The sequence below is a fragment of the Passer domesticus genome, chromosome 2 (assembly GCF_036417665.1).
Source record: "Passer domesticus isolate bPasDom1 chromosome 2, bPasDom1.hap1, whole genome shotgun sequence".
NCBI lineage: Eukaryota > Metazoa > Chordata > Aves > Passeriformes > Passeridae > Passer > Passer domesticus.
In genome coordinates, this window is record NC_087475.1 from 83,040,568 (window position 1) to 83,063,698 (window position 23,131).

The window sequence follows — 23,131 nt, forward strand, 5'->3', positions numbered from 1 at the left end:
CCTAAACAGCTGCATGTACCAGAGTTTGGGATTAAGGGTGCAAAGCATCAGGTAAATAAAATGACTCTACAGCCCTGAACCTAAAAGCTACCCTAGCAGAGAGACTGGATACCAACAAGATACTTCAAGAGCACCTCTGAGAGCAGTTCCACAAGGTGAGAGCTGGATGGAGCAGCATGGAAGGACACCACTTGCAACCCACTGCTACTTCCACTTACCATCAAACAAACCCTCTACAGATCTGTACCTCCTGCCTTCCAACAAGAGCTGTACCTACAGGCTTTTTTATCCAGCTGCACACATTGCAGACTGCCAGTTCAGACTGTGCTTCCTTTGAACCCTCATACGCCATCCATGCACTTTGGTCACGTCTGGTGCACTTGCGCCAAGTCCACCAATCAACTTTCCCAAGGCTAACTTTTTACATCAGGACATGACTAATTAATTAGAGGAGGAATGGTTAATTTATTTATTTTTATTTCTGGAAAGTCTTTTCATCCTTTGTTGGATATCAAAGAAGCACACAGTCCTTTCCAACTATGTTCAGGCCTAGAAAAAGAGGTAATGAGATTTTTTATTTTTATGAACAGTGCTTATTAGTGTTTCTTTCCTAACCAGTCTAGGTTACACATTCAGAAGACAGTAATGTGGTAAGACTACATTTGGCCTATGGAATATTTGCTGAACTGCTAGCACCAAAGGGAGCGACTGAGCCGTATCCATGTCTTCTTCAATCTTGAAAATACTGCTATATGTAACTTTTTTGTTTATTCCACGTTCATGAAAGTGCCTGTAGATGAGAGACATAACACTATTTCAAACACCAGAGTCCTCCATGAAGACGCAGGGCAGACGTTATGTACACATCCTACGAGCTCGCTCGCTGACAGCCCAGAAGATTGCCAGGGCAGTCCAAAGTCAGTGTTCATTGTTGCGTTTCTTCTTACTTTGTTTTACCTTAAAAAGGATCAAACACATTGTTCTGTAAGAGACATTTTGATCTCTTCAGTATCTTCAAGGAAGGCTGGTCCACTCTCCCACAGAAGGAAACAAAACAGCTCATGTTCTGCATTACATGAAGCACTTGTGCAACTCTTCCTTTTCTGACCTGCTCCAGAGACTGCAAGAAAAATTAAATTTAAACCCTGTTGTATTCTGCTACATTGCCATGCAGCTGGAACCATCAGCCTGCCATGCTTCCAGGACTGTAACCTGACTGAGTAAGCCAGATGGGTCTGATTGGCAGGAACTCCTTCAAGTAGATAAATCCCAGCATAGAAAAAAAAAATCCACTTGGCCCATGGCAGAAGGGGCAATCACATGCCATCTCTTTAATTAAAATTACAGCAAGTCAAGTAGCTGATACTTTTCCCCTCTCCTGGTAAGGGGGATGAGACATTGTTCACAAGGGTGTTCTGTCGTGCCTCGCTGATCAGCCGGCAGGCCAAGTCCAGGAAGAGTTTTTCCACATTATCCGATTCTTTTGCCGACGTTTCCAGATAGTACATGTCCTGTGCTTCAGAAAACTCTGCAGCTCTTTGCTGGGAGACTTCCCTCTTATCAGCTAAATCAATCTTATTACCTGCATTGATAGAATATTTTAGAAAAAAAGTTAATTTCAAAACCAAGAGAAACCAAGATCTATAAAGAATAAATAAGAGTTTGGTTTGATATATGTATGGACAGTGGTTTGGATTTGTAACACTTAGTGCCTGCTCTGCCCTCCAAATAATGGATTCCCTGAAACATCCAAGTCCATTTAATATCAGCTCATGTAATGAAATATGCCCTGTAAACATCCAAGCCAGTATGCCTTAATTTAGCACCAGTGCATCTGTTTGCTGCATTATCAACCAACATTAAAGGATTTACACGCTAACATCTATTGAAAATTCTCCTGTGCTTGCTCTGAGGAGCACTTAAAATGTCAATTATAGCATATGAGACACTAAATGTGATATTCATCATGTTGTTACAAGCTTTTTAAAAAGCCTGGCATGGAAGGAAAGTTCCCTATTTCAATATTCCAGTACAGGATTTGGCTGTGAAGGCTGGAAGAGGGATGGGCTTACAGGGCACTTGCAGAGTGAGGTGGGGTCAGAAACCAACCCTTTGGTTCAGAGAGATCTGTCTGGCAGAGAGCTGATTAAAGCCTCAAGCCAGCATCTGATATGATTATACACTATTGCTGGCCACTTAACTTCAAACATTAATTTACTGCCATAAATTAATCTTACAACGAAGGTAACAGACCAGGACCTGCAATAACAGGCGGCTCAGTCCACAGACTCAGCAGGTTCGGAAGGAAACCTCTCCTGGCCCCACTGCTACCAGCAATTTTGTGAGAGCTCATGGGAGGAAAAGGTGGTGTTTCCACCAGCAAGCCTTCTCTCATTGCCTTCCCCTCATCCGAGATCTCCTTTCCCAATAAAGCAGCATCTTGGACCACTACCTGCACTCAAGTTACCCTTCTAAACAGATCATTACTCAACACAAGTGATTTATGGGTGTCATCATCTTCAAAGGGTGCATTATGACTAAAATATGATTTATATGCTGTGCTGTAGATGCCATCAATTAACTTAATGTTCACTGAAAAAAAATAATGTACATTTGTTAGTCATTTATTAATTATTTCTGTGCCATTTGTACCCAAGGCCATACTCATGGAGTATGATTTTCTTGCATGGAAGCTCCATAAACCCCATAGCTCACTTGAAGTAGCACTGGGGCATGTTAAACTCCAAAGATTTTTTTTTCCTTTAAAATGCACTTTTAGACACCTCTTACAATGACCTAGATTTTTTCATTTAAATAGCAAACTATTAAAGGTGACACTGTAGCATGAAACTTCTTAGCTTTCCCCAAGTTATTTTTCCACTGTTCTTTATATATTCTTGGACCTTTAAAAGCCAAGTCCCAGCTATCAGATGCTGAAAGCAGAGCATGGAAAAGCACTGGTAGGCAAAATAACCTTCCCCTTGCTTGTAGCAGACAGATGGCCTGAGGTCTGTTTTGCCTTGAGTTGAAGCTCTACAGATTAATATAACATTCAGCTGTTTATTTTTAGTCTCCCTAAAATCCATGCAAGAACATCCAGTTTTCCAGCACTGCCCCACCTATGATCCACACAACTGCCGTGTCCTGATGCGGTTCCCCGATCCAGACCACTTAAGGCAGGAGTGGTTGCCCCATACCTAGGAGTACAGCAAACTGCAGACAGCAGCAGCCTGAGCAGGTCCTCACTTTTTTGTGGAGATCTGAGCTTGGAGTCACAAGGGGAACTGCTCCATCCTTAGCTCAGTGGTGGCTGCACCACCTCCACTTCAGTCCCTCATGGTGGGAAGCGGGAAGCATCCCTCTCTGCATGCAGGAGCCTTACACCCCAGACAGCACCACCCTTCAAGGGTGCATCCCGAACACCCCTTGGAGCATCATCTGCAGAAGGAATGCTGCAAGCACGGGCCGAAGGCAGGCACAGCTCGCCCTGAGGTGGCTTACCCACGAGCACGGTGATGACCTTGTTGCTGGCGTACTGCTCGATCTCGCGCAGCCACTCGGGCAGGCAGCGGAAGGACTCCTCGCAGGTGATGTCGTAGGTGAGGATCAGCGCGTTGGCGCTGCGGTAGTAGCTCTGCGTGATGGATCGGAACCGCTCCTGGCCCGCCGTGTCCCAGATCTGCAGCTTTGGCCGTAGCAAGGAAGGGGGGCAAAAGGGGGAAAAAAAAAAAAAAGTTATTTAATTTTTTTTTTTTTTTTTGAAAGCGGCACCATTTTGACCTAAAAAATCCCCTTCAGGGCAAAACCAATGCTGGGAAAGCACTTTGCTCCTCTCCCTTCAGCTTCCCCTCCCCCCGCATTGTTTGTTTCTGTTCCCGCACTTGTGGATTGAAATGCAAGGCACAAAGTCAGCTGGCACTGCAGCCAACAGCCCTGGAAGCCACAGCTCTGCCGGCTTCCATGCAACTTGTAGCATCTCCCTCTGCAGTGGGCAGAGCTGCCAGCCTGGAGGGAGACAGTAACTTCTCCCACCCCTGAAGTCTAGCAACAGCAGCTTCCATTCCCAAGAAGGAATAAGAATGCCTCTCCTCTAGCTCATGGAGGTGGCTGCAGTTATGCAGAGAAAATGCAGCGGTGGGTGAAAAGCACAGGATTGAACAAGGAGCTCAGCTGAACCTTTATCTAAGGTTTGGAACACATTTGCTCTCTACAACTTCAGCCATCTCATCTAGCTGCTCACTGTTTGCCTTCCCAACATATAGAATTGGCTATATCACAGAATCCCAAAATTATTTGAGTTGGAAGGGACTACTTAGCTCCAACCCCCCTGCCATGGGCAGGGACACCTTCCAGCAGACCAGGTTGTTCAAAGCCCTATTCAGCCTGGCCTTGAACACTTCCAGGGATGGGGCATCCACAGCTTCTCTGGACAGCCTGTTCCTGTGTCTCACCACCATCAAAGAACTCATGAATGTTTGCCAAATCCTCTGGATCCACAAAGACAACTTACATTTCCCAATAGAAACTACACTTATACTGGTTTTATATTTTGACCATCTGATAGTTTTTAGTGGGTCATCAAAACCTCAATTCTTCAAAAAGAAAGTCTAAGAAAAACATCCATGATTAACATAATTTCAAGATAAAGAGATATTTCTCTGCTTCAGCTTTTATTTTTTTAAAGCACCTCTCCTTGGGATTAAATATGTGGAAGGATGATTTCCAGCCAAAATCCTGTGTACTTTGGGAAGAAAAAGGTAAAATATTTGAGATTTTTTCCATATATTCAGCAGCCTGCACAGAGCAAACCTTATCCTTGGCCAGTTCCAAAGCTGAGCTATGCCAGCCACTCATCATAAATACGTTAGTTTGAAATGAGAGCTCCTGGTAACAGCTTTTAGATGTGGGGTATAATTTTGGAAGAAAAAAACAACACCACTTTTTTTTGCAGAGAAAGTAATTGTGGCTGGCTCACAACTCCTGGGCACTTTTGTGCTTTAATCTCTGGGCAGAGTTGTACTTAAATGGCTGAACGTGGTATCTGCAAAGTAACACACAAAACCATAAGTGAAATGACTTGCACATGAAAACCAGATAATGAATGAGTCCTTGTTAAAACAAACCAGCCTCCAAACTCTGGCAGATGGAAAGATACAGATGATTCTGTTGTTATTCAGCTGTTTCCCAGGAAAAACATTTAATCACTGTCTACTGGCTAACTCCAGCTTATATATATTTTGCCTTTATTGAGAAGATCTCTAAATTGATAAAAAACTTGATGTGAATATGTTCTTCCACTGCTTTAATCTAATGAACACTGAAAGCAGAAGAGACTGTGGGATCTGGGAGAGCAGACATGAGTCTACCTGTGAGCTGGGTGCAAAAGGCAGGGAAGAGCCCCCAGTCTTACAACCACTGAAACTCTTCCTGCACCCAAAATACACATCTCACACTTTCCCTCACTGGTCATTTCTGGCAAAATATTTCACAGCAACTATTTTATTTGTACAATTTTTTTTTCTCCCCTAGAATAACCAAAGGACGATGTCTGACTCAGCCTGCAGAAAACCTAGATGTTTATTTTCTTGCTGTCAGCTGATGCTTCCTGCCCTCCCCAACATTTGCACACACATTTAGCTTTCCACCAAGCCCATATAGCACAACCCTCTGCTCACAGCACTGAGGGTGCTTAGCTTGGACCAGCAGGGTTACTGCTATCTGCTTTGCTTCAATTTGTGGGGCCTCTTGCTGCAAGTGCTGCATATATTTTTGGAGTTTCTTGGAAGAAGCCAGGCAGATCAAAATCCCCCACAACTGCACAGTGCTCTCCCAGCTCATTGGGCAGTGAGCTTTGGTAGCTGCTCATATCTGGAAAAGCTTGCACACAGCTTTCATACTAGTGAGTCCCTCTCCACTGACTTTATAATGCTATTTTGAAAGCTGGAAAGTATTTTTCCCCAGAAATCCATAATTTATTTTCAAGTATCAAAACTCTTTCGGTAAACAGCTCTGCTCCCTCATTCTGGATCCCAGCAGACACACAGGGGAGGCTGCCCAGCACAGAGGCAAGAGTCATGGCTTGGGCACTGCTGAATGGCTAACAGCCAGAGCAGCTCTGTTCTCTGACTCATTCCTGCTTTCCCCTCCCATTAAATGTTTATTCTCACAAGCACTGCTTACTCAAAAAGTTTCAGCTACAAGACCACTGAAAGAAATCTGTTTGCCTTCCAGACACCAGAGGGCTCATTCCAATGCCCAAATGTATCACACCAAGCTTCCACCAAGGCTCGGTCACTGAAACTGAGCTCCAGCAACTCTAATTTACTGCACTGGTGGGGGCAGGAGAGGGACTTTAGAACCCAGTATTGGCCACGTGAAATACAGCAGATACACCAGCTAGCACTTGCTGAGGCTCTGTGACACGCAATCCTGCCCCAAGGAGATTCAGAGAGGACACCTGTGCATTCATCAGACATTTGCAGGGCAGCAGAGACTTCATTTAGCTTGTAGAGCTCCCCTGAACCATCCATGCCCCTGATACAGCTCATACTGGCACAACTGCTTCCAATATTCTCTTAAGAACTTTGCACCCAGTGTTAAAACAGGATTATATGACAGGAGCAACACTTCAAACACAGACAAATCCTGGGGGTAAGTTCACCAGTACAAACCCCAGACCTCATGTACAAGTGATGTTCTAAAGCTCCAGCAGAATTTGACAGAGAACCCAGATGCTTGAAAAGGAGAGGTATCTGAAGTGGATGGGATCCATGCCCCCCAGGACTGCTTTTCTCCCTATAATGACCAGGACAGTCTTGAGGGCGCTGATTTAAACTATGTATACAAGACAGAACAAATTCCACCTCTAGTGCAGTGATCACACCATTTACCAGCTCAGATCCTCTGAGTTGCTTCACTGGAGCTGCTTTTGGCTGAGAGAAACATCTCTGCTGTCTGAAGAGCTTGGGACAAGCAGCAATCATATCCTGGCCAGCCCTGCTGATGAGCATCACAACCAACAAGCTGAGCAGCAGCATCACCTGGGCTACACGTGACCCTCTCTGCTTCCCTGCTGCTGCTCTGGCCCATTTGCACAGCCACGTGCTGAGTATAAACTTGGTCTTTAGCAGGTGAAGGATTTTCTACCCCTTGTCCTTCACCTGCTCAGGTGGAGAGGAAGTGCTTCACCACCACTTCCCATAGGTTTGTAAACTCCTCACACAGCAGAGTCACAGCTTGCTGACATGACCACAGCTCTCAAAATATGCCCTAAACTTAGCAACACAACACCCCATTATCTTCTTAAACCCCTCTGTGGTGCTGTGGTACAGGTTAAAAAAACCCAGGGCTTAAAATCTGCCCAAGTCCACTGTTTCCATGCCATCACTTACACAAGCTTAAGAACAGGTCTCAATGTCACACCCAGCCACTGTCACACCGGTGCCACTCTTAGGTTTGATAAAGACAGCAAGGGAAAAACTGCTGGTTTTCACTTTGATGCCCCTGAATTTCCTGCAGGCAGAGTAAATCCAGGAGAAGCTCAGGGGCCATGGACATCTTGATATTAGAGGCTCAAATAACTGCACTTTTTTTTTCATCTCAGATACCACAGCAACTCAAGTGAAATCTCTACTAATGAACAAAGTGTCAGCAGCCAACATTTCTGGACTCTGGAACCCAACCATGGACCCCATTAAAGCATGAGATTGGAGACCAATCTCATGCTTTGTGTGTTTTGGCCCAGGCAAAGTAGTTCTCTGCCAAGTGATGCCCAGGCTCAGTTTGGGAGTCAGCTCAGGACAAGGACAGTTTCCCAGAAGTGGCTTCCATGCTATTTTAGAGGGTGAAAGAGTTCAAAATATGGAGAACTTTGCCCTTTGCAGTCAACCTGTTGGCTGAAACACAAGTACTGTGATCAGTTCTGCTTCTCCCAAATCCGTAACTTTGCAGAAGTGGAAGATGAGCCTCGTTGTGCAGAGCCACACAAGTCCAGGTGTCTGTTCTCCTCAATGGCCATCTTGGGAGCTCACAGAAGAAGACTTTCTTCAAGCACATCCCAGTGGGAATGCAACAAAATACTGCTTACCAGAAACACATTGAGCAGAGGCTGCACTGAAATGCTTCTTTGGGCTTAAGCTAGGCATGATCTCACTGTCTCCTAAGCAAGGACAATAGTTTGCAAGGTCTCCCTGTTCCATTTTCTCCCCTCCAGCAGGTTCACTTTTACAATCCTGATAGTAATGGAGAGGGGCACATGGATTGATAGAACCTGCATTGCCCAAGCCATGCCAGACAGCCCTGACCTTCCTCGAGTGTCTTCCAGCAGAGGAAGAGCTGCAGCAAGAAACCTCAGCTATGGTAGTGCCATATGAATTTACATTTTAAATCATGAGGCTCCTACCTTGACTTTTTCACCGTTTATCTCCACAGTTTTAATCATGAAGTCAACCCCAATCGTGGCTCCTTGCCCTGGTGGGAAAAGCCCCTGGAAGAAAACAAGAGTTTGATTAAACTTATTTCTACAAGACAAAAGTCTCACTGGGTGCCAATCCTCACCCTTTTCCATCTTCAAAACTATTCATCCCATGTCCCCTTCCCATGACACTTACTTCCATTGCATTCAGAGTGTGACATTTCCCCAGCATGAAGGTTACCATAAATTCAAATTGTGTTTTCTCTGCCTTATACATCCCTAATTATGCAGCAAGTCATCGACTTCAGAAGTAGGAGCACAGGAAAAGAAAAGGAGGAATAAAGAGAGGGGGGAACCCTTCTGTATAGCTGGAAGAAGCAGGGGAAGGCTGAAGACTTTCCATCCTCTTCCCATGCACTGAAAGGTGTATGAACACCTTTGTGGGATGAGATGCATTTGTAACTTCATGCCTTCCCTTTTCCCTCCACAGCACCCTATGGCACCAATAGGCATTTCTGGCAGCTCTCAACAATGGGGTCACCACATTTCAGGAGTGAAGAACAGTAGTGCCAGCCATCACCAGTGCCACAGCAATGGCAAGGGACAGCACAGTGCTGGTGGTATTTGATTGCAGCACCATCAGAAAGGAGCAGCAGCAAACCAAACGAGAGCTTTTTGATTTCTGGTCTACCAAGTCATGTTGATCTTGGGGCACATCCATCCCCTACAGCAGCTGGGCTGCCAAAGAACAAGCAGCAGAAGTTGCCAAAGATTTTTGCTGCAAACCTTTTGGGTATGACTAGCTTTATTGCCACTGGCTGCCACATGTTTTCGGACAGCATCTAAAATCACTATAGCTTCAAAACTAAAATTAACAGTGAAGGGTAAAATCGCTGACAATTCCTAGTGGAGAGTACAAAACTTCACAATTTGTGCTTTATTATGCATCATGCAAAGTCTTCCCTTGCCCTGGATCACAGAGGCTATTCTGCCACAAAAAAGGACACTGGACTAACAGCTCAGGACCCAGATTATTTATTTACTAATGACAAATAACAGGGAGCACTTTGTGCAGCAAAGGTTGGGGAGGAGACCAGGAGATGTGTTGGTCTTACATTTGGTCCAGAACACCACCAAAACAGGAGGAGTTGTCCTGGTGGCTTTTCAGAGGGGACTTTCCACCTTCAGAGAGGAATGAGGTTTCTCCAACACAAGCTCCAGAACAGGGCCAGGTGCAGCGTTAGATACAGATGCACTGCTTGTGCCAGTATGTCACTGCATGTGATGCATGCACCAAGAGCGTGAGCAACAAAATGCTTTGGAGCTGTGATGCTGGCAGAGCCCTCAGTGCAGAGCCACAGCTCCCATGCCAGTGCTGTCCCCATCCCAACATTCCACAGTCCAAGAGGCAGCCAGCCTTACCTGAGTGAAGCGACGGACTAAGCAGGTCTTCCCCACCCCGGCGTTGCCGATTAAAACAATTTTGAAGAGGAAATCATAATCTTCCATACTCATTTACGCAGCTGCAAGAGAGACAGAGCGCACGACGCTGTGTGAACCGAGCCAGTGGGGACATGCCCTTTTATCCCAGCTGAACTTTATTACTCCAAATATTCAGAACAAAGGTCTCTTGGCACGCACATGGATCCTTGATAAGGGAGAAGAACACTTTTCACTCTGAGCCGGGGCATCCACGTAGTCAAAGTCAGCTGCTGTGAAACCTTGGCCCCATTTTGGTCTCACCTGGCTTCCCACAAGTTAGGGATGCTGGTTTCAGCTTTCCAAGCAGTGCTCCACAAACCCGAGACACTGAATCCTAGATGTTCCCAAATGTTTGTTTCGCTTTTAACTACATCATCTCCAAAGGACAGCATGGACTTTATCACACTGTCTGAGGGACCATGTAACTGACTCCTGTGAGGGAAATATCCCAAATCCCACCATGAGCAACTCCAGGAGCACACTGGGTGCACACAGAGCAGGGCTTGGGCACAAATGAGGGCAGAACAGGTAGGGGGCTTCATTTTAAAACAAGAGCAGTGTTGCTTGCCTTAAAAACAGGAAGAGCTCTTGTGCTAAAAGTGTAGTGAAAAGTAGGATAACAGTTTAGCTGAAGTACGAGAGGTTTTCAGAAGAAATAATAGATGCTATTAGAAATATTACTACTCTGATAATTTTCTTTAGTTTTGTGAGGAATCTTTGGATTGCTCAATTGGGAAATGAACAGAGAAGAGTTTAGGAATTATCCAGAACACTTCCTGTCTGTAACCTCCCAGGAAAGCAACAACAGCCAGAAGATATTCAGGTGGAGATTTTAGGCAGAAAGAAAAACCCAGAGACAAGAAAGCAAAGGACAGTGTCCAAATCCAGCTACGTCCAGGAGGATCTAGGTATTACACACGGCATCAAAGACCTGCCCTCAAGGTATCAGAAAAGGGACAGATTTACACGCCATCGGTTCAGATACCTGCAAGGCAAAACCAAAACATCAGCACCTAACCCACCAGTACCTATAGATTAGTTAAAGAATGAGGTGATAGAGTCAAGGATGGTAAGTGTAGCAGGAGTATGGGGCAGATGGGTGGGGAATGGGGGGAAAAAATGTATTACAGAAGTGCTATCTTCAGTAAATCCCCAGATTGCTTAGAGGATTTTTACAGAGCTGATGAAGGGAGCAAATGCAGGCTGGGAGAAAGCAGCTTCTCATGCTCAATCCAAAGTCAGGGTGCTGTCTCCCACTGCCTCCAAAGGTCCTTCCTTTGGAGGGTTCACTGTGACACACACCAGAAGAGTCCAGCTACGGACTCCAGTCCCACCAAACAGCTGTGATAGGCTTATAGTCAAACAATCAGAGAGTACAAGATAAAGCTGAGACAGCCTGTTTCTGCCTGGCAGAGAACGTGGAAACAGCTCTCCAACCACCACCAAGAGTCTGGTGGACCTGAGGGCAAAAGAGGTAGAAGACTGACTCAGCTGCTTCACATCTACGTGGCCCTTGGCCTTTCCAACAGCCTAAAAAAAGGGTAACCACACCAATTAGTGACTAATGAGCTGCATCACATCAGCAGATGGTTAGTAGGAACACAGCTGAGTCACTGCACAGATGTGTCACTTCACCCAGGTCAGGAACACAGTGCCACCAAACAGTAGCAGCTGGAGGTGGCCTGAGGATGCTCTGACTTCACCTTGCTCCAACACACAAGTCCTTGCAGATCCGTCCTCTCTTAGTAGAGTGAAAGAGTGGGACCTTAAAAAACAGCCCCAAAAATGCACCCTTTTTATTTTCTGGGGTTCTTACAATTGTTCCATATCTTCGTGACTGGCTTTCCCAGAGTGGGACTGGATAACAAAGGCAGTATTAAACACACGTTGACAGCGCTCTTAAATGAAGACTAAATGTTAACATGAGGTTTCAAGGTTTCACACTAGCTTCTGCCATGTAGAAGAACGCGATCATCCACCAAAAGTCTATTTCAAGACTAATGACACTCACACAGCACTGCATAATTATTCCTAGGATCCTTCATACCCCAGAGGACATGCTCCACCCAGACAGATTTCAGTTCCATTACTTGCACCCTAAACAATCCAAAATTCAAACTTATCTTCTTAGGAAGCTTAAAAATAAACTTTCTCTGCAGATCTTTGAGGTCAGAAATGCTAAATGGCTCAGACATACCCTAGAGTTATGTCTGATCCCCTTCATTATGCTCTAGGACTAATCATATGTGATAATGACCCCAAACGGGAACCGAAAGACGAGCCAAAACCATAAAACAAATCAGGCAACGATGAGATTAAATGCCAGAACTGAAGAGATAGGAGAGCTCAGGGCATGGGAAGGGAGAAAGCAAAGGAAGCAGCAAGGAAGAGCGAGCATTGCTTTGTGAGCAGAGTGGGCAGGTGAAGCTGGCCATGGCTTCCCTGTCCCCCCAGGGTGTTCCTCCCCCTGAGAGCACACACTGCCGCTGCTGGACACACCAACACTGCACCAGCCACGGAATGAAATCCTCTGCTCCTGCACGCCAAGCCTGGCAGCAGCCAAGTGACCTTTGCTGCTGACTCAGGCTCACAACACCCTCCCCTCTCCCCAGAGAAGATGTGTCTCACCCTCTACCCTACTTACTACAGCTGGGGAATGTGCATCTCAGCAAGACAGCACATTGTATTATATGCTTAAAAAAAACCCCGAAACGTGGAGCACAACTTCTCTATTTGGTTTTGTTTTCTTGAGTTTTTTGGTGTGGGTTTGGGTTTTTTCTTCCCCTCTCTTTTCTAGTGTTTGTAGGTACAAGGCTCTGCCTCACATCCCTGCAGTGGTTTCAAGTGTTCAGGATGCAGCTGCCTGTCCCACTCTCTGGAGGAGACAAGACCCTGCAGTGAGGGCAGGAGATGGGATGCCAGTCCATGCCTCAGCCACCCCTCACCACTCTCATTTAACTCACAAACATTACAGCACAGAGACATGTCCTGTCATGAGATGAAGCAGGAGTAGAGTCCAAGGCTGGCAGCAGGGCAGAAAATTTGGTTTCACAGCTGTTTTTCCCCAAGGCAGTTTATGCAGCTGGCATCCCAAACAGCTCCGTGGGCGGTTCCTGCCAGCCTCACACAGGATCAGTTTTGTGGGGTTTTACTTCATTTGTGTCACTGCTCTGCATTGCTCCATCACGAGACCCCACGCACGGTCACTCTAGACAGAACAAGAGGTGAGGAGGGAAAAATCGAAGCACGGCTTTGATTCTACCTGGAAAAGTGGTCCATCAGTGGAAATGCAGCTGAAGGACTTGTTTTAGACTTAGTTTTCACAGATTCATAGGATCATTAAGGCTGGAAAAGACCTCCAAGATCATCAAGTTCAACACTGCCAAGTCCACCACTAAAGCATTTCCCTAACTGACACATCTACATGTTTTTCAAGCACTTCCAGGGATCGTGACTCCACCACTTCCCCGGGCAGCCTGTTGCAGTGCTTCATCACCCTTTCAGTGAAGAAATTTTTCCTAATTCCAATCTAATTCTTCCTTGATGCTTCCTCTCATCCCATTGCTTTTCACATGAGAGAGGAGACTGACCCCTACTTCACTACAACCTCCTTTCAAGCAGCTGTAGAATGAGAAGATCCCTAAGTCTCCTTTTCTCCTGGCTAAACAACCCCAGCTCCCTCAGCCACTCCTCATGAGACTTGTGCTCCAGACCCCTCATCAGGTTCCATTGCCCTTCTCAGGACATGCTCCAGAACCTCGGTGTTTCTCTATTTGGGCAAAACAGTGCAATAACTGCTCTCAATATTCTTCAGTTATTAAATCCAATTCAACCAAAAGACTGGCAAGATCCACCCAAACCAAAAGCACAGAAACCAGGGACTTTCACCTCTCCTCCTCTCATCCAACCTTGTACAAACAAGTTCCTGCTCCCAGGGAAACACCTGAAAAGGGAAGAGGGCTGCTCTTCCCATGCTGGTGTTCAGCTGCTGTTGACCAGCATGCCCAGGTCCTTTTCCAGTGGGCAGCTTCCCTGACACTCTGCCCCAGTCCATAATGCTGCCTGGGTTGCTGTGATCCAAGTGCAGGACCCAGCTTTGCCTTGTGGAACCTCATACAGAGGATCAGATCCAGCGTGTCCAGATCCTCTGCAGAGCCTTCCTGGCATCCAGCAGATCAACATTCCCACTCCACTTGATGTGATCCACCTGACTGCCACCAGCCACCTGACTGAGGGTGCCCTTGATCCCCTCTCCAGATCATTGACAGAGACATTAAACAAGAGTGTCCCCAAAACTGAGCCCTTGGGAACACCACCTGGGACCAGCTCCCAGCTGGATGTAACTGCATTCACCACCTCTCTCTGGGCTCAGCAATCCAGTCTTCTACCCAGTAAGTAGCTGGATGAGAAACAAAACAGAACAAAAAACAAACTATCCACAGCTGCAAAGGTTTCACCCCATTTAAGGATTAAGACCAAAACTATATCAAGCCAGGAATGCTGATAATTTGCACCTCAGCTCTATCCCACCTCAAAACCCCATCACAACCTAGTGCTGCAATTAGGCACAGAGAAGGATCTGCAGCCTTTTCACCTGCTGGATCTAAGCAGTAGCCCAGGGCAGGTTTTGATGTATTTATATGGTTCTTAATAAACCAGTATTTTCTGTTCTTCATCACCCAACAGCCATAAACAAAAATAAATTTACCCAAACATCTCAAGTTCAAACAGCAGCAGTTACATATACAGATATTACATTGATTGCATACGCCATATGAGCCACAGAATTCAAAGCTAAGGCTAATATTTCAAGCAGAAAATTATTCCTTGCAGGTCAGAAAATTGCAGGGAATTCAGGTCTGGACATGCTGCTGCATTACGTAACTCAGGATAAGATATTTTCGTTACCAAAGCACCTGCCAACCCAAGCAGGCTCCTGCACTCAGCAAGCATGAGCCCAGCTCGCGCCACTCTGCAAGCAAGCAGGCTGGATTTCGCTCTGCTTCCTTGCCCACCTTCCTCACTCCTCATCTCCACAGGGCTTAACTTCACTTCCATTCACACTAGAAAAATTAAGAGGGACTTAATTCCCAAGTCTGGATCACGCATGTCTCTGTGCTGATGGTGGCAAAACCATGAGTACATGGGATGCATGCTCTTGGCATGGTGCAACATTAAAACTCCAGGAACGTCTTTTCCAAAATCGACAGAAAAAGATTTACTGTAGGCACTTGGGGGTGCAGAGCTTGACTTCTCTCAACTCCTCCCACCACACCAGCCATTGCAGGTGAGCTAAATCCAGTAGCCCTGGCAATCCTGAACATACCTCTTCAAGGAAGGGAGAAGGTCCCAACAGCACTCAGTAAATCCATCCAACACTTCCAGGAGGGATCAAGCAACTATGCACATAGTGCAGGGAGGCATGGGGCTTCCCCATGCACAGCAGACCCAGCAACACTGGCTGATGAGCTGCTGATCATTCAAAAGTCTAGACACATTTTAAAAAGTGCATCTGGATAAAATATAAACAGATAATGAAAACCTCAGCCCTATCCTATATAGAGAGATTCATGCTCCTCAATGCTTCACTCAGGATGTTTCTCCTACACCAACCAAGCAAGCTGAGTAGTACAAGTGGTCATGTATCAGATGTATTTTTTATGCCACAGATATATTTCTGTAAATAAAAGGAAAGCTAAAGCTGAGGGGTTTTGGATCAATGACCATACAGAGCACATAGACCTTCCCCTTACCTCTTTTGCCACCATGGAAAATTTACAGCTCACTGAACTACCTTGCTCAGGTCATGGCTCACACATGAGCTGGCCTCCAGGAGCTTGTGTAGGTACTACAGAGGAACCCACTGACTGGCAATTACAGCTGCTTCCCCAAAGAACAAGCAGGTAAACCCAGCACCACCATCATCCCATAGAAGAGCCTGGAGCCAGAGGTCCAGAGAGCAGGATGCTCTGCTGTGGTGCTCCCACCTAACAGAAGACAGTCCAGCCTTACCTGGACATCAGAGATAAGAGCCTGCACGCTGCCCTCTCCATCTGCCTGCTTGGCTTAACACTGGAGATCTCACAGATCTCACACTCAGGAACAATCTTTGGATTTTCACACATTCCAGGCATCCCCTGACAGTGAAAAGGTTTTGTGTCCAGGCTTTCCACTCCTGAGTGAAGTCTTCTGGGGAGCTTTGCAACTACTGGTGTTCAGGGCAGCATTAATCCTTTCTGGATGGATGGTGGAAAGATTGTTTGGGTTGGACACCTCTTGGGGGATCTCTGTGCCACCAAAGACCCTTCCTGAGAGATCAGGCAACTCACAGCTTGCCTGGTGCAGTGTCCTCATCTAACTTACTCACCCCCGGAGACAAAGTTGTCTTACCCACAGGCACTGGTGTAGGTCAGCGTTAGGAATGGCCATGGAAGTGCTAAATATCACATGCAGGCAGTGAGTTATATTCCATCACACACATCTGAGGATTAAACTGTTAATAATAACAATTCTCCTCGTGCAGATAAATGAATCAGATTTCTGTGTTATGTAGGAATAATGAGGTACACACTGTAGTTACAAAATGATAAATAGATAATTTCTTTAGGATTAAACAAAAAGCCTGCTGACATGCACAGCCACAATGCTTCAAAGGTGTCTGACCAGACCACATACCAGCACGCCCCAGGACACACACCATCTTCAGAAGCATGAGAACAGCCTGACACTCCATTTTCTGTCAGAATCTGGATTTTCACTGCAAAAGTTGGTGCAATATTAACACTTTTAAGACATGCCTGGGGATGAGGACAATACTGCATGCTCAAAACAACACTCTGTTGGTCTTGGCTACATTTTAGAACACCCTGCGACCACCAAGCCATACACTCTGCAACAACACATTTTTGTGTGTTGAAGCATTTACAGCCAGCACAGCAGAAAGGCTGACTTCCAAGTGTGGAAAAAACTCCATTGCCAGAAATCCAGCCAAAAAATGCTGTTTCATCCACTCAAAAACAACAGCCTCTTCCCAAAGGGGGAAAAAAAACCCCAACAAAATTATTTTTTAAACTACAGCCAAGAGGTAAATGAAACATATCTTGCATGGAGGAGCCAGGAAAGCTTACTGAGTCCAGCTCTCTGGGTGAAATAAAGCTCCCACACCAAGACCTGGCCCACTAAAATGGGGAAACCCATCACAACTTATGTAAAATTTTGTGTCTTTAGAAACCAGGTGCAGGATCAGGCTGAATGCCAGGTGTCTCCTCCATGACGTTTCTGGGGACAGTGCAACTCCAAGCAGTGACGTGCAGGCTGACCACCTCACAAGGAGGCAAAGCCAGTGAGAAACAAATCCTTGGTTTAGAATAAAGGCTTGTGCATGTCTAGCACATAAAAAGCAAAGAAGTCTCCTGATGCATTAGTTTGCTGGGCTGGCAAGGGTTTGAATGGCATCATGATCATATGTGGAAAAGTTCTGAACTGGGTGACAAGGTTCTGCTAAAAACTTGGAAGATTAGACAGCTTGACTCCATCATTTTTGAGAATATATGAGAAAAGCTATCATAACCAAAGAATTTCAATAAGATATTTACAGGAACATCATGACTCAAATGAGGTTGCAAGTGCAGAATTAGCACAAGTGTAACTATGCCATTTAGCAGTGACATAATCATAAATGTATTGTGAAATATGAATATGTGCCTTAGACACACTTTCATAACCCAGAATAGCCAAGAAAATTTTGAGTTTTAACTGCAGTGACATGTCTTACTGCTGTTGACCATCTTGTTTTCATTGTGTGTCTGTGGTATGAACAAAAAAAAAAATCCAATAAGGTTTTGTTTAGCAAGAATTCTTTCTAATTGAAAAAACAAGCCATTATTTCCATCTCTTCAGTTCTGCTTAAGTAAGCTTGTGATTTACTGGGATTTATATCACTTCTCCATCAAATCTATTAGAAGTAATAAGTAATTAAACCTCAGCTAATTGCACTTTCAGGTGTCTGAGGCCTGGGCAGTGCTTGGTACCTCACAGTTTGGGCTCTGGGCTCCATGCAGCTCTGTGCACAATGCTCCTCTGCCATGCCATGTCAGTGCCATGTCACTGGTGATGGCCAGGCTGTGCCAAATCAACAGTGTCCTGGAACAGCAATCAAAAAGCTAAAAAACAAAAGCTATTGGCTCGGGACAGATATATCATACCTGAAGCTTAAATACAGAATATATAAATATATTCCAAAATACACTTTATATATAAAGTAATAGGTATTTAAATATAAGAGAAAGAGAAGAAAGATAAAAATCATAGATCCATGCAATAGTTTGGGTTGGATGGACCTCTGAAAATCATCCTTGGAAGAGTTTGAGGCCAGGTTGCATGAGACTCTGAGTAATCTTATCTAGAGGAAGGTTGCCTACCCATAACAGGGGAAATGGAACCAGATGATCTTTAAGGTCCCTTCCAACCCAGGCCATTCTAGGACTCTACAATAACACTTCACTGAGAGGAGCTCAATCCCCAACCAGCTCCTCTCGTACATTTTGTTACAGCGTGACGTGCAGTGAAGGAGTCTCCTCAAGACAAGTGCTTAGAGGAACTTCATCCAGGAACAAACACAAAATTACCAGGGTAGCCATTTGCAAAGTTCATGCAACCCATCTTCAGTCAGTCATTTGCATTTGGGTTACAGGGGCAGCTTCCTCCCAGTGACTCAAGAAGGTGGCTGTCACTCCCAGGCAGAACTTTCAGGTATGCCCCCTAATTCAAGGGCAATCTACTACTCCAGAGGTGGATTGTTAAGAAAAGATTTCTTTGTTCTGGTTATTTTTCAGCTTACATGAGGACATAAAGAAGTGACCCTGTGTTTCAGCTGGCGGCTCCCTCTTCAAGAGCACACATGCAACATCGTGTGTGAGCCACATGTGAGCTGGGCATCACACCTGGGCCACCACAGCAGGACAGGCAGCACTTTGCCACAGCAGGTTTGCATTTCAGAAGGATTTCTGCCTCTGTTACACCTTTTAAAGGAAGGTTTCTTATCTAGGAGTGACAGCATTTTGGAACATGAAATGATAGACAGGATAGGAGGAATAAAATACAGTTGAGTGTTAAAGGCTTTTGCCTCCAAAGATGAGCTTGGAATCCCAAACCAGAGGGCTCTGTCTGCCACTAAAGTCAAATTTGGGGTGATAAATTCTGACCTATTCCTAAGCTGATTATTGCCCCAGTGGTCCTCAGTTTACCACCTCCTATTTCCAGATGGGAAGCACATTTTAACTGTACCAGGCATGCTCATGCACACAACATTCAGCTTCCTAATGGAACTACACTACCAGCTCAGGCATTGTATGTGCCCTCTGAGAAGCTCTCCCCTCTCAAAATGGTCTCATCTGATGGAAACCCCTCAGCTGGGATCAACCATCCTGTCTGGCAAGTGACTGATCTGGCAGGGAATATTCTCTGCATTTCTGCAAAGAAACACTGCAGTACATTTTAGCTGTGGATATCTGCCAGAGCAGCAGATGTTTCAGGAAAACAAATTGTTCAGAGAGGGAAGAAAGTAGAAACAATAGAGACTTGGGTGTAGCTTCAGGACTGGCTTAAGAAGATGTTTCCAAAGGGAAGGCTTTCAACCCTGCCTGCTCCAGACAGCTGCAGGAGGGACCCAGTCCAGATGGGGAAAAAAACCTGAGGGTGGGACAGCAGAATTAGAATTTACAGCCTGGGTTACACAATTTAATTTTGTAAAGAATGTTTACTATCTTGAGTATCTCAATAACAATAACATCATATGATGGCTCCTGAGTAAGATTTTTATAAGGATATCACAGATCTCTTCAGAAGGTAAGGAACAGTATTTATGTTTTGGTTACATTTTAGCTCACACACTAACACATAGCCTATTTTCAGCCCCCCTTATAGTTTCAGATGGTTACAGTACTTTTTATTTACCCTAAACCACTGCAAATGTACATTTAGTCTTCTAGGGTAGCTATCTGCTGTTAAAACCTCATCTCAGCTTTGGACCAGCTGCAATTCAAGAAACTGCACGAGGTAAATTTGGCACTAAAACAAATCCTTAAACACAAAAAGGCAGTTCTTAGCAGAAACTTTCTGCTCCAGGCCTCCTGCTACTGCAGGGATGTTATTCAAACATCTCACCTAAAAGTACAAAATCCAAAAACATGATTTTAAAAATTGTGTTCCAGGGTTGTTGAGACATATTGTCTAGAGCTGATGCAGCAAGCAGTACCTTGAGGACTAAGCAGGCAGGGCCCCACAAAACCAAGCATCACACGTGAGGCACGCACGTATGAAAAGATGGCACTGGCCACAGCTGCTCTCCAGCCCAGATAAATCATGTCTCCACCTCTGCATACCTCTACACCCAGCTCAGCTACTGCCCATCTCCAGCTACATGGGTTAATAAATTATTGCAGAGATCTGCAGAGAAAGATTTGCATTTGGAGAGAAGTGAAGGTACAACCACAGCTTTTGCAGCACCAATATTCACCCTTCCAATGTCATCAACAAGCAGAACTCTGTGACATAGCCCAAGATCCCCCAAGGAATGGTGCTTTTGTTCAAAAATATCTTCCCATCTCTCAGGGCTCTTCCAGTACAGACACTGCTGTATTATAGATATTAGCACACAAAAATATATATTTTTTTTCCTGTACTACTACTACCTCCTGGCAGCAGCCCTCTAAAGATTTTACCTCTTTGGGACTAAGATTAGGAAACAGAAAGTTACTTCTCTTGATTACTTCAAGCAAGCAGCAGCCAGCCCTTCATAGACACTGATGCCAGCATTAGCTGTGCAGCCTGGGCAGTGCTGCCACTGGGACAGAGACCCTGGCACTTGCAGCTGCACAGTCATGGGGACACAACTTGGCACGTCAGCACACTGTTTGTGACCATCTATTTTTATTCCTTAGCAACAGAGCACCTTTTGGGGTTGAGCTTTGAGCTTGTGGGGCTTTTTTTTTTTTGTGTTGAATCTATATTTGGCACCCTGAGGAAATTCCTAAATAGAAGACAGCAATTTTTAAAAGAGAGGATAAATGCTGGCACTCAGCTTTGCTGACAACAACACCAGCACCAGGCTCTTGGTTAGTGTGAAGTGCTCAGACCTAGAGCCAAGGGAAGCTCTCACATGGACCAAGCATCAAGAGTCACATCCCTCACACTTTCTGCCTTTGCAAAACCTTGCCCTGGAATAAGAACAAGAAAAGATTTTTTAGCTTATAAAGTCTTTAAGCCATTTGTATCCTGTGTAAACCAACATCTCCAAGGCTCTGAACCTCATCACTGCTCAGCAGCACTGATGGGTCCCACGATAATTTCTGTCCTGTGGGAGACAGTGCTGAGTGGTCCTGTCTCAAAGTGGGAGAGGAGCAGATGGGGGAAAACTTCAGTACAATGCAGCAATTCTGAACTAAGATACCACCCTTACCATAAATCATGGAAATATCAATGCTCCCCAGCTCTCCACAGCTCTTAAATAAAAACATGCAAATTAAATCCTGACTAATCTACATGAGAAAAGCAAACAACACCTGATGTTTCCCAACTGTTAGCAACATGGCCTCAAAAAAAAATTTTTAAAAAAAGATTTAATCATAGGAAGGATAAAGATATCACATGGCTTGGCAGTTTCATTGGTTGTCATGGCAAATGAAAATCCCTGACTCTCCAACTTGCCTGTTTTAGAGGAAAGGAAACAACAAAAATGTCCTTTTTTATGACTGGAAAGCAATGTTTTCCTAATAATCAGTCATGAACCCACTGCACACTATATATAAACAGCTGCTCCTTCCCAGGGAAAACGTTTGCTGTTTCTTACTGAGCAGCTCTTGGGGATCCAGGCAATTCAGCCCCAGCAGACATTCAGGCGCGGGTAATGCAAACCACGTGCTCTTGGATGTGGTGACTTCTTGCCTGCCAAAGGGAGCCTGAGCTAGCTGCAAGGGAGGTCTCAGCTCCACGAGGGCTCAGCCACCAGCCCCCAGGGGAGGCTGCCAGCACAGCATGCCCAGGAGAAGCTGGCAGCAGTGAGAGCCCCCTCCTCTGCTCCCACACACAGCATCACCGTGCCATTTCTTGCCACATGTCCAACAACGGGTGTGTTTTCCCATGTTCTCAAAGCAAGCCAGAACCATGGATGTTTGTGTGAGTTTTGATCTGCCAGACAGGTAACAGCAGCAAAGACTCCCCAGTGTTTGCTCCCACCCAGGCAATCCAAAGCACCTTGCACCCTGCCTGCATGACCAGCACCACACATCTTTCATTACAGTAGATTTTCTAAATACAGGGAAATAATTGGTCTGTAACTTCAAAAGCAGGTCCCCGAGAGCCTGTTCTTTCCAGTCACACTGCCTTTTGTCTTTGGCTGCATGCTCAAAATTTGGGAAGCTGAGGATATCCCCACAGCAGAATCATCCACTTCATTAGCAGGTTTTAGTTCATTGGTTTGTCTCCAGCACTTCCCCTCCTGCAAATCCTCTCCACTTCTGGACTCCAGTGCAACACTCTTCTCTAGAAGGAGCAAGAAGACCCTAAGGAATAATGTTTATTGTACAGTGTGGCAAGCAGTGCTCCTCTGCGGGTTGGGTTTTTTCCAATATCCTCGTCCACCCTGATTGCTTGGGGGGGAGCAGAAGTTGCACCACCAGAGAAGGGTAGCTGGCTGGAAAGCAGCCCCTTGTCTAAGGAAAGCCACAAGATCTTTCCCTTACCTTCCTGAAAAAGCAGCTGTACACCAAACTGCACCACTGCACTGCACCATTGGCCATGGATGCACACCGAGGCCCACGTCCTCCCAAAGTCCCCAGCTAAAGTGAGTTTGCACTGCAGAACCTCCACCACAACAGCAAAACCACGCTCCTGCACAAACCTCATCCATCATCAGGGATGCCCATACAAATTAGCTAAAGATAGTAACACATGGATAACTAATTGGGATCCTTCATCTTTTGGACCCAAGGCAGAAGGAAGGCAAGGCATTATTCTTCCTCTGTGGCCAGGCTGTGCCTGCAGGACTGCTGGTGAGACACCCACCTTCATTTCCAGGCGGCAAGTACCAAAACGAGGTCACTTTGTATCAACTATGAGATAAATACATTCCCACAATAACTTCAGCTGCAACACGGAATTGTATTGCAAGCCTCCTGCCTTAACCCTTACCCGCACCAAGGAGATGGAACACCCAGGCTACTGAAGTTACCAGGAATG

At 45.5% G+C, this 23,131-nt stretch overlaps 1 protein-coding gene across 2 annotated transcripts in view; it reads right to left on the bottom strand.

The window, feature by feature from the left end:
* Positions 1-445: 445 nt before the first annotated feature.
* The window catches only part of RAB30 (RAB30, member RAS oncogene family), a 40,683-nt gene continuing 17,997 nt past the window's right edge, over positions 446-23,131 (bottom strand). Inside the window, exons 2-5 of one of the 2 annotated variants that reach the window (XM_064409649.1) lie at positions 9,836-9,936; positions 8,402-8,485; positions 3,502-3,685; positions 446-1,582 (exon numbers count right to left, since the gene is read on the bottom strand). In XM_064409649.1, the coding sequence (XP_064265719.1) occupies positions 1,332-1,582; positions 3,502-3,685; positions 8,402-8,485; positions 9,836-9,928 (612 nt within the window). In that variant the 5' untranslated portion in view covers positions 9,929-9,936 and the 3' untranslated portion in view covers positions 446-1,331. Of the gene's footprint in view, positions 1,583-3,501; positions 3,686-8,401; positions 8,486-9,835; positions 9,993-23,131 lie in introns of those variants that run through there. The other variant, XM_064409648.1, reaches the window with a different exon arrangement.